We start from the raw sequence: 12,232 nt of genomic DNA on the forward strand, positions 1-12,232 counted from the left end.
GGGCAGTATTATAGTAGTTATATTCTTATACATAGGGGCAGTATTATAGTAGCTATATTCTTGTACATAGGAGCAGTATTATAGTAGTTATATTCTTGTACATAGGGGCAGTATTACAGTAGTTATATTCTTGTACATAGGGGCAGTATTATAGTAGTTATATTCTTATACATAGGGGCAGTATTATAGTAGCTATATTCTTGTACATAGGAGCAGTATTATAGTAGTTATATTCTGGTACATAGGGGCAGTATTACAGTAGTTATATTCTTGTACATAGGGGCAGTATTATAGTAGTTATATTCTTATACATAGGGGCAGTATTATAGTAGCTATATTCTTGTACATAGGAGCAGTATTATAGTAGTTATATTCTGGTACATAGGGGCAGTATTACAGTAGTTATATTCTTGTACATAGGAGCAGTATTATAGTAGTTATATTCTTGTACATAGGGGCAGTATTATAGTAGTTATATTCTTGTACATAGGGGCAGTATTATAGTAGTTATATTCTTATACATAGGGGCAGTATTATAGTAGTTATATTCTTGTACATAGGGGCAGTATTATAGTAGTTATATTCTTGTACATAGGGGCAGTATTATAGTAGTTATATTCTTATACATAGGGGCAGTATTATAGTAGTTATATTCTTGTACATAGGAGCAGTATTATAGTAGTTATATTCTTGTACATAGGGGCAGTATTATAGTAGTTATATTCTTATACATAGGGGCAGTATTATAGTAGTTATATTCTTGTAGATAGAGGCAGTATTATAGTAGTTATATTCTTGTACATAGGGAGCAGTATTATAGTATTTATATTCTTGTACATAGGAGTAGTATTATAGTAGTTATATTCTTGCACATAGGGGGCAGTATTATAGTAGTTATATTCTTGTACATAGGGGCAGTATTATAGTAGTTATATTCTTGTACATAGGGGCAGTATTATAGTAGTTATATTCTTGTACATAGGGGCAGTATTATAGTAGTTATATTCTTGTACATAGGGTCAGTATTATAGTAGTTATATTCTTGTACATAGGAGCAGTATTATAGTAGTTATATTCTTGTACATAGGAGCAGTATTATAGTAGTTATATTCTTGTACATAGGAGCAGTATTACAGTAGTTATATTCTTGTACGTAGGAGCAGTATTATAGCAGTTATATTCTTGTACATATGGGGCAGTATTATAGTAGTTATATTCTTGTACATAGGGGGCAGTATTATAGTAGTTATATTCTTGTACATAGGGGGCAGTATTATAGCAGTTATATTCTTGTACATATGGGGCAGTATTATAGTAGTTATATTCTTGTACATAGGGGGCAGTATTATAGTAGTTATATTCTTGTACATAGGGGGCAGTATTATAGCAGTTATATTCTTGTACATATGGGGCAGTATTATAGTAGTTATATTCTTGTACATAGGGGGCAGTATTATAGTAGTTATATTCTTGTACATAGGGGGCAGTATTATAGCAGTTATATTCTTGTACATATGGGGCAGTATTATAGTAGTTATATTCTTGTACATAGGGGGCAGTATTATAGTAGTTATATTCTTGTACATAGGGGGCAGTATTATAGCAGTTATATTCTTGTACATATGGGGCAGTATTATAGTAGTTATATTCTTGTACATAGGGGGCAGTATTATAGTAGTTATATTCTTGTACAGAGGTTACAGTATTAGTTCATTTTGTAAAACAATAATGCATGAGATATTGCCTTCCGCCCTACATTCGGCCTCGTGCGGTCCTCTATAACGTCCTGGCAGTCGCCCCAGGTAACACATTACCAATGCCCCTTACGTTTCTGCACTCCGTTGCAATGTGTTCTGGGACGTAACGTAACAGAGTCCACTATAACGTATTTACCCGACATTTTCTGCTCTATATTGCAGATACATTGTGACTGCAGCTCTCCGTGTGACTAGAATATAATCATACGAAGAACAAGTCAATTAAAGTAAATGAGACACTTCACCTTTAAATCCGAAAGAAAAAAAAAAAATCTGTGGAGCAGCGAGGAGACTTGTACGGAGAGTTTGGGGTCTCAGCTACTAATCCTTCACCAGCGTCTTCTGTGCCCCCCAACCATCCCAGCAGGGAGAATAAATCAGCGGCCGCCCCTAGGACAAAGCTCACCCTCCGGTAACGGAGCGGAGAATTACACGATTAACAATTCCTTCTAATATTTGCAGATATGTTCAGCGGGACTAGGGGGGCTTGGAGTAAACACATGGGGGGCTGCAGGTCTGTCAGCCGAGCATCAATGCCAGCATGGCGGGTGGAAAGCCCATGTACAAGCAAAGGTTCCTCTGACTCCAAAGCGTCTTCAGAAAAGAGAATTCAACTATGCAAATAGATCTGATCTCCGACCGTTTAGGGTACGCAGCTCTGCAGCTTTGTGTTTCTATGGTTATACAGGCCACACCTCTGTGAAAGCACAAGACTGAAGATCAGACTACAGAGACACATTGTTTGTAGTCTGTCACCATGGAGACACATGTCGGCACAGGAGCAGCAGATAACGAAATCAACCGGCCGGCTAAGAAGGAGCCTGACAGAGAAAGGTGACAGGAGGGAAAGATGGCGGCCAAGAGGTCACAGTGAAAGCCAGGAAGAAAAAGATGGCGGCCAAGAGGTCATAGTGAAAGCCTAGACGACAAAGATGGCGGCCAAGAGGTCATAGTCAAAGCCTGGACGACAAAGATGGCGGCCAAGAGGTCATAGCGAAAGCCAGGACGACAAAGATGGCGGCCAAGAGGTCATAGCGAAAGCCTGGACGAAAAAGATGGCGGCCAAGAGGTCATAGCGAAAGCCAGGACGAAAAAGATGGCGGCCAAGAGGTCATAGCGAAAGCCAGGACAACAAAGATGGCGGCCAAGAAGTCATAGCGAAAGCCAGGACGACAAAGATGACGGCCAAGAGGTCATAGCGAAAGCCTGGCCGAAAAAGATGGCGGCCAAGAGGTCATAGTGAAAGCGAGGACGAAAACAATGGCGGCCAAGAGGTCATAGTGAAAGCCAGAAAGAAAAAGATGGCGGCCAAGAGGTCATAGTGAAAGCGAGGACGAAAACGATGGCGGTCAAGATGTCATAGGGAAAGCCTGGACGACAAAGATGGCGGCCAAGAGGTCATAGTGAAAGCCAGGACGACAAAGATGGCGGCCAAGAGGTCATAGTGAAAGCCTGGAAGAAAAAGATGGCGGCCAAGAGGTCATAGTGAAAGCCAGGACGACAAAGATGGCGGCCAAGAGGTCATAGTGAAAGCCAGGACGACAAAGATGGCGGCCAAGAGGTCATAGTGAAAGCCAGGACGACAAAGATGGCGGCCAAGAGGTCATAGTGAAAGCCAGGACGACAAAGATGGCGGCCAAGAGGTCATAGTGAAAGCCTGGACGACAAAGATGGCGGCCAAGAGGTCATAGTGAAAGCCAGGACGACAAAGATGGCGGCCAAGAGGTCATTGTGAAAGCCAGGAAGAAAAAGATGGCGGCCAAGAGGTCATAGTGAAAGCCAGGAAGAAAAAGATGGCGGCCAAGGAGAGAGATGATGTGCGACAACAAACAAAACAAAAAAAACAACAGATGATGGCCAAGAAAAGTAAAAATTTGTAACCGTTCAAAATAAGGAGGCAGCAAAAAAGATGGTGGCCAAAGAAAGAAAACCGGTCGCCATAAAAAAGAAACATGGCTATGAAGAAATTAAGGATGACTACCAGGAGAAGAAGAGGAGCAGTGTGGCCAAGAAAACAAATATGGCGGCCAAGGAAAGAGATCGCAGCCAGGGATCAAACAAGGAGGCGGTCAAGGATCAAAACATGGTGGCCAAGTGAGGAAGAGGGTGGCCAAGAAGAGTAAGAGGATAATGGCCTGGAAGAGAGTAATGTGAATATGGAGGAAAAGACGACGGTGATGGATCGAGTGTGGAGGAAGAGGAAGTGACCAGGAAGAGAGAACATCATCGCCTGGAAATGAAGGTCGATGGTTGGAGACTTCTTCCAGAAATCACGCCCGTACTGGAGGATTGGGGCAGTGGTTACAGTGAGCCATATGACGCCCCGTCCCCCCAGCTTCCCTGTCCTGTCCCCCCTCGGGCCGCCTGTCCTTTCCCATCCCCCCAGCTTCCCTGTCCTGTCCCCCCTCGGGCCGCCAGTCAAGTCTCACCTCGATACTTTGCAAGTTCTGCAGCACGGATTCCGCTGCGACATAAAACATTCCGGGCCGCGGCTTTCATTCTCCGAGACCACAAGTATTTTTAGTGTCAGCGCTGAGATGTCATTAAGATAATTCGTGGTCGGGAGTTCAGAGACTTTCCCCAAAACTCTGAGAATAAAAAGTTTATATCCCTGAACTGAATCCAAGTGATTGCAAAACTCAATAGTACAGAAATCGCAGAGCAGTATACTACATATAATGACAGCAGCCGCGAGACAGGACATCCAGCAGTCCCATGTAACACCACAGACCACACATTGATAACCCTCCGAGTACAGATAATGTAGATGTCACCTGCAGTCCCATGTAACACCACAGATCACACAGTGATAACCCTCCGAGTACAGATAATGTAGTAGATGTCACCTGCAGTCCCATGTAACACCACAGATCACACAGTGATAACCCTCTGAGTACAGATAATGTAGTAGAGGTCACCTGCAGTCCTATGTAACTATAACTCTCTGTATACAGTTAAGCTCCCATCTGATATTTTTTCCACTATAAGATTCAATGTGCCACTAGTGTATTCCTATACTGCCTGGAAACAGTCAGCAAGTCTATATTACCTGATGCCTTTTTCTCGCTTTGTCGCTCTACTTAAACGTTTGTCGCTGTTGTCCCACCGGTTAATGTTCTGGACACTCACACAACACACACTGATACTGACAGCTGATAGTCTCATTACGCTTTTGATGGAAATTATTAGACGAACACGCTCCCTAGCGGCAGGCGGACACGCTCCCTAGCGGCAGGCGGACACGCTCCCTAGCGGCAGGCGGACACGCTCCCTAGCGGCAGGCGGACACGCTCCCTAGTGGCAGGCGGCTCTGCGGCCCCCGTACGTACAGGCTTGGTCACCCACCAATCAGGATCATGGGCCGATTCTTCATCTGGGAGATGCTGAACATTCCTGCAGACACAAAGTAACAGAACGATCATCATCAGTGACGTCACCTGGAGCCTTCATGGCACTTCCACATTTTACATGCACTGATACACTGTAACAGCCCCTCAGCTGTGTCAGATTTTCAGCTTCTGGATGTAGAGAATGAACGCTGGTATTCACTGCCAGCAAGCGGAGATCCGACCTTCACATTGCAGTCACCTGATAATTGTACTGACTGCTTCCCGACACTGAGCGCCGGACGGTGCACTCACCCGCGTGCTGCTTCTTCTTACGCCCTACGGCCGCCCCGATGATCTGTACCAGCTCTTCCTCGCTCGCCCCGCTGCGCAGACAGTCTCTGAGAGACACCTCTGAGTTCCCAAAGAGACAGACCTGGCACAGAGATTACAATCATTTCTATGACTCCAGTTACACCCAGAGCTAAATCTAAAACGTGACTCTCCCGTCACATCGGGAACCTCATTAGCCATTTTAATGCTCCAATTACAACCAAAGCTGCATTAGCAAAACATACACTAGTTACGAGCTGCCTACATAATTGCCAGTGCTGAAGTCACCTCCAGAGCTGCAATCATAATTCTTACATTTCTGCAACATCAGAGCTGCACACACGATCCTTCTGCTCAGGTTACATCTAGATCTACATTAACAATTCATATACTCTAGTCACATGAAAAGTTGCAACAACAAATTTTTTTTTCCTCTCTAGTCAAAAAAAACAAACAAAAAAAAAAAAAGAAAACCCCCTTAGCTGGATTTCTGTCCGATGTTACTGATACCTTGAGGTTCCCATCAGCCGTGATCCGCAGCCGGTTACAGGAGCCGCAGAAGTGATCAGACATGGACGTGATGAAGCCGATCTGTCCTTGGAAGCTCGGTACTCTGTACGCCTGAAACGTGCACAACCCACCATTAACAAGGGACATAACGAGACCCCCGGAGAGAAGGAGAAGGGTAGAAATACCCCCCCACAAAGATACAGACACAAAGAGGGGCATATTACTCTAAGATAAAAATAAGGCGTCTCTGTACCTTGGAGGTGCTCTCTAACGCAGTAGGGACCTTCTCCAGCTCCGGCCACTTCTGCCGGATCGTGTCCAGCATCTCCTGGTAACTCACCATCTTCTTGAAATTCCACTTGTTGCCTAAAATTGTAGTAACTAGAGATTGCAGCAAACCAAAGGACACACAGCATGTACCCCCAAATTACTGACCCCCTGATGTAACGCCTACATATACCAACCACTGACCCCTGCATAATCAGCCCTTCAGAGCTGCACTCACTATTCTGCTGGTGCAGTCACTGTGTACATACATTACATTACTGATCCTGAGTTACATCCTGTATTATACTCCAGAGCTGCCCTCACTATTCTGCTGGTGCAGTCACTGTGTACATACATTACATTACTGATCCTGAGTTACATCCTGTATTATACTCCGGAGCTGCCCTCACTATTCTGCTGGTGCAGTCACTGTGTGCATACATTACATTACTGATCCTGAGTTACATCCTGTATTATACTCCAGAGCTGCCCTCACTATTCTGCTGGTGCAGTCACTCTGTACATACATTACATTACTGATCCTGAGTTACATCCTGTATTATACTCCAGAGCTGCACTCACTATTCTCCTGGTGCAGTCACTGTGCACATACATTACATTACTGATCCTGAGTTACATCCTGTATTATACTCCAGAGCTGCACTCACTATTCTGCTGGTGCAGTCACTGTGTACATACATTACATTACTGATCCTGAGTTACCTCCTGTATTATACTCCAGAGCTGCACTCACTATTCTGCTGGTGTAGTCACTGTGTACATACATTACATTACTGATCCCGAGTTACATCCTGTACTATACCTCAGAGCTGCACTCACTATTCTGCTGGTGCAGTCACTGTGTACATACATTACATTACTGATCCTGAGTTACAGCCTGTATTATACTCCAGAGCTGCACTCACTATTCTGCTGGTTGTTACGGGTATCAGTCACTAGACATGTTTACAAACTCTCCTCCACCAGGGAAGCAGTTATTTTTTTGCATGAGACGACTTTGGGTGATGACAGACGTCACCAGAAAACACTTCACCAGTCATCTTAGTGCTGACAATGAACAAGTAGAGAAATATGGAAATTTCAGTACCACTGTGAATGCAGCTCTGAAGGATAATGCAGCCTGTAACCTCAGGGATCTGGGCAGCCTCACTGATCGCACTTGCAGAGCTCGATTCACAATTTCACAGACGCTGCGGTTGGGAGTTAGTTTCCTCCGACCCGGCTGCTCCTTTGAGATGAGACGGAGGAGGAATCGTCACAAACCTCGATCTTTCAGTGAAAACCATCAGCAGGATGAAGTGGACGGATCTCATTACCTTATAATCTGTAATCCCGGGTTTGATAATCTGATCGTCATTTATTACATCTGTGGAATCAAAATCACAGCAAGATCCATGCGCAGCATCTCGCCTACATGCTGACGGTTTCCCCATGGAGAAACACACAGTATAATGGCTCCACTTCTCCCTATGGCAGGGGCAGATTCTGACCCCTCACTTACCATCAAACGGCATGTACTCAATGAAGCGCACCTCGAGCGGCTGCTTCTCCGTCAGCGCCACGAAGTCCAGGAGCTCGTCCTCATTTAACCCCCTCATGACCACACAGTTCACCTGCGGCCGAACAAGAAAAGGAGGAGACGCGTAGGTCAGCTGTGTGATCACAGAACCGGAGCGTCTCCCTAACTGCAGAGCTGAACTCTTCCTTGCTATCACTAAGCACTGAGATGGCAGATAGGGCTGCGCTCGTCATGTTAAGGCCCCACAATGCTGCCGGGCAATTCAGGAGTCGTAGAGATTGCAACACCTGACTGCCGGACGGTGCTGTGAATTACATCTCCAGAGCTGCATTATAGACTACAACACGTAGGGGGCAGCATTGGGAAAAGCAACGGGGAAACCTGCTGAATTCTGAATGCAGCTCTGGGTGTGACTGGAGCCCTGTGGGCAGTTCCCCTTTAAGAAGTTGCAGATGAGAGATGCACAGATATATACATTGTATCAAACAATGAGAAACATTGCAGAGAGTGGAGCTGCCCCCTGTGACCAGTCAGCTGCCCACAACAATGTATCTGGAGAGCGCTTGAAAATATTCAGATGGAACTCCAGAACTCTCCAGAATGCTTAGCACATCATGGATCCGGAGATCGGACTGATCCCTGCAACGGATCCCAGCCAAGCGCCGCGGCTCCAGACACGCACATCGCACGGGGATTGTTGGCTCCGAGCAGATTTTACATTTTATCACATCGTATTTTGACCAAAAATAATGGAATTTCCAGAGATTCAAGAGGAAGGCAGTAAAAACGGAGGGGTCTATAAAAAAAAAAAAAAATCAAAGAAAAAAAATGCAAGAGCAGAAAAAAAAAAAATAATAGTAAGTGAAGAAAATATGCAGCTCCTAGCTCCACCTAGAGGTGACACAAGGAATTACTGCTTTTCTTTTTCATTATATTAAATTTTTCGCAAGTAAAAAATAATTTTATATATTTTTTTATCAGTTTACAAAAATGTCTCCCATTCTTGTGCATTACTACCCATCTTTCTAGACGCCCTGAATGGCATACTTATTCCCCAACTACATCGATCTTTCTGCCACTTGGTCTCCTCTGTCGGTGTCAGAGATCACTGCAGTTGTGACATTCTATTCATGAACTGGGAGGCTCTGGATGCACAGTTTTATAGAGTAGGTGATTGCAGCAACTTAGAAAACAGTAAGCGGGGGAAATTTTGTCTTTGGAATATATCTTTTTAAGACCTAAACCTCATGATGAGGGCTGAAAGGAGCTGGAGCCGACGCAGATGTGCATAAAAGGGGCATTGCCAAACTGTTCGGCAGAGACTCGGTGTGCAGGCGTCTCACCTTCACAGGATTGTATCCCAGCTCCACCGCACGGTGAATGCCCTCCATGACTTTATGAAAACCTGGAGACACAAGATCCAGAATAAAGCAAATATGAAGAATTTTCCCGGCATCACCAGGAGCCGCGGCCAATGACAGATCTGGCTCTGCTACGTATCGGAACCGCTGCATGATACGGTGTGATGGCGCCATCTAGTGGACATACTCGGTACCGTCTCTAAGTTAGAACGGCGCAGCTGCTGGGTCCTCTGCTTGGGTCATATCTGGGGTCTCGTCAGTTACTTTCTTCCTTTCTTCATGGAAGGAAACATTTTGCATAAAAATAAACCAGAAATTGGGGTCTAGATCTTGGCTTAATAACAACACGGGGCAAACAGCCGACAACTCGAGACCCCAGTTCTCGCTACCAAAGCCGCAGCAAGTGCCCGAGCTCAGGACAGCAGAATTGCAGAACCAAGCGCTGCCCCCGCCCGCCCTCCAGAGTGCGTCTATCCCAGGGGGGCACAGATGTTGGAGCCCCTCGCTCCCACTTCTCCAGTACCCACCTTTCCTGCGCACAATGAACTCAAATTTGGCGGCCACCAGGGTGTCCAGGCTGATGTTCAGGACGTCCAGCCCCGCGTCCTTCAGCCTGGGTAACAGTCGCGCCAGGTTGATGCCGTTTGTCGTTAACGCAATGGTTTTTAACCCTTCCAGTTTCTTCAGTTGTGCTATAAAAGGGAGACAAAAAAAATATGGAGGAAAAGTCCAATATTAACGACCCCCACAATGGCCCCTGGCTGAGGCGACTCTACATACAGGTGCAACTCACAAAATGAGAACATCATCGAAAAGTGAATTTATTTAACTTCTTCAATAAAGACAGTGCCTCTCCTCTATTCTCTAGAGTCACTACACACAGAGTGATCTATGTCACAGGTTTATTTCTGGTGATGTTGATGATTATGGCTTACAGCCAATGAAAACCCAAAAGTCTTGATGTCATGATCCATGCTGCATCATGACTGATATAAAGCACAGGTAACCTTTTTTTTTTTCCTAAGCTATGCTTAAAGGGGTTGTCTGGGCTTTTCACATAATCTCAGTGCATATCTGGGCTGCAGAATGCTGACAATAAGTAATTTACCTTCTGTGGCCAGTTTGCAGCTTTTGCTAGATATCAGCTCTTGCTTGTAAGAAAAACATCCAGGGGGTGTGTGTTCTGGCATTGAAATGAGAACTGGTTGTTTCCTCCTACTCTACTAAAAACATGCCCTCTATAGCAACAACCCCACCCTCCATAGCTACAGGCCCTCCCCGACCACATGAACAAGCCTAGCCCTCCTCACACAGTAACAAATCCTCCCCCTCTAGCAGCCTCAGTGGAGAGAGCAGAACCACCCAGCTGCTCCTCCCCCAGACACACGCTGAACAGTGATCTATGGAAAGTGAAACTACTGAGGAGGAAACGACCAGTTCTCATTTCAGTGCCAGAACACACCCCAGACGTTTTTCTTACAAGCTAGAGATGATATCTAGCAAACGCTGCAGACTGGCCACAGAAGGTAAATTACTTATTGTCAGCATTCTGCAGCCTAGATATGCACTGAGATTATGTGACAAGCCCGGACAACCCCTTCAAGGTGTTTTTGCCCCCGGTGTCCATTAGGATTATTGCACTGTGTGTTGTTTGTTCTAAGTTTTCCCCCCGGTGGTGGTGAGCGTCATTGCACTTTTGTTTAGTGCACATGATTATAATGCAGGTGTGATTGCTGGCTGCTATAAAAGAGTCACAGGTGTTGCAATCAGTGTTGGTGATAGTGTTCATTTCAACTATTCTTAGTGGAGGAAGGAGCTGGAGAGCAGCTTTGACAGAGCCTGGTGTGAAAGTAGTCATAGGGGATTTCCTTAGCACTGACAGAGCTTGGTGGCAGCGATTCAGGAGGAAAACTGCATGCTGGTGGTGGACTCTGTTGCCAGGAGCAAGTGCAACAGAGTAAAGCTAAGTGGTGTTTCCCTGTTTGTGTTTTTCCTTAGTGTGTATTAGTGCAGCAATGGGGCCAGTGCCTGCGCCACCCAGCTCCCTAGCAAGGGATAGGTGTAGGGTGTGCTAGGGCGACAGGTTTGTGATCGGCGCCCGATGCGGAACCGGCATAAGGAACGTTAGGGACACTGACTCAGTGGAGTGCAGGAGGTCTCCACGTCCCCTTTCCCTATTTCAGGGCCCACCATTGTAATTGTTTCCATACCCTTTGTCTTGTTGTTTTAGTTACCGGCCTGCGAGCCGTGTCACACAGGACGGCTCCACGTGACACTTGAGAAATTATTGTAAAATCTGAAATGTTGTCCTACTGAAATGTATGATCAGTAAATGCACTCAGTACTTGGTCCGGGGTCCTTCTGTATCAATTCCTGCATCAATGCAGCGTGGCATGGGGGCGATCAGCCTGTGGCACTGCTGAGGGGTTATGGAAGCCCAGGTTGCTTTGATAGCAGCCTTCAGCTCGTCTGCATTGTTGGGTCTGGTGTCTCTCATCTTCCTCTTGACAATACTCCATAGATTCTCTATGAGGTTAAGGTCAGGCGAGTTTGCTGCCAATCAAGCCCAGTGATACTGTTGTGTGTACACCAGGTATTGGTACTTTTGGCCGTGTGAACAGGGGCCAAGTCCTGCTGGAGAATGACATTTCCATCTCCATAAAGCTTGTCGGCAGAGGGAAGCATGAAGAGCTCTAAAATGTCCTGGTAGACGGCTGCGCTGACTTTGGTCTTGATAAATCACAGTGGAGCTACACCAGCAGATGACATGGCTCCCCAAACCATCACTGACTGTGGAGACCTCACACTAGACCTTGGAAATCGCGGTCCCAGAGTCTGAAGGAAGAGTGGAGAGGCCACACATAATTAAGCTGCTGGAGGTCTAGTGTATAGGAGTCACTTTTGTATTGAAGAACTGAAATAAATTCACTTTTGATGATATTCTAACTTTGTGAGAAGCTCCTGTAGATTCATGTAGGTACAATTCCAAAAGCTGAACCCAGGGGCACAATGAAGCCCCCCCTAAATGCTGCTCATGTTTCATCTTTTCATCTGCTGCTGATGGACCTTTCCTTCTTAACATGTCCGGCCTATCGGCCTATTCAGCGCGTCATATTCTCGGGTGAGGACAGGCATTAG

At 45.7% G+C, this 12,232-nt stretch overlaps 1 protein-coding gene across 2 annotated transcripts in view; it reads right to left on the reverse strand.

The window, feature by feature from the left end:
• The window catches only part of MOCS1 (molybdenum cofactor synthesis 1), a 52,787-nt gene that overhangs the window by 4,386 nt on the left and 36,169 nt on the right, over positions 1 to 12,232 (reverse strand). The window contains exons 4-10 of one of the 2 annotated variants that reach the window (XM_073556297.1): positions 9,622 to 9,786; positions 9,077 to 9,138; positions 7,716 to 7,827; positions 6,180 to 6,292; positions 5,927 to 6,037; positions 5,399 to 5,519; positions 5,103 to 5,150 (exon numbers count right to left, since the gene is read on the reverse strand). In XM_073556297.1, the coding sequence (XP_073412398.1) occupies positions 5,103 to 5,150; positions 5,399 to 5,519; positions 5,927 to 6,037; positions 6,180 to 6,292; positions 7,716 to 7,827; positions 9,077 to 9,138; positions 9,622 to 9,786 (732 nt within the window). Of the gene's footprint in view, positions 1 to 5,086; positions 5,151 to 5,398; positions 5,520 to 5,926; positions 6,038 to 6,179; positions 6,293 to 7,715; positions 7,828 to 9,076; positions 9,139 to 9,621; positions 9,787 to 12,232 lie in introns of both variants that reach the window. The other variant, XM_073556298.1, reaches the window with a different exon arrangement.

This window comes from Dendrobates tinctorius, unplaced genomic scaffold (assembly GCF_039654945.1).
Source record: "Dendrobates tinctorius isolate UK_male_01 unplaced genomic scaffold, ASM3965494v1 ptg000232l, whole genome shotgun sequence".
NCBI classification, from domain to species: Eukaryota; Metazoa; Chordata; class Amphibia; order Anura; family Dendrobatidae; genus Dendrobates; species Dendrobates tinctorius.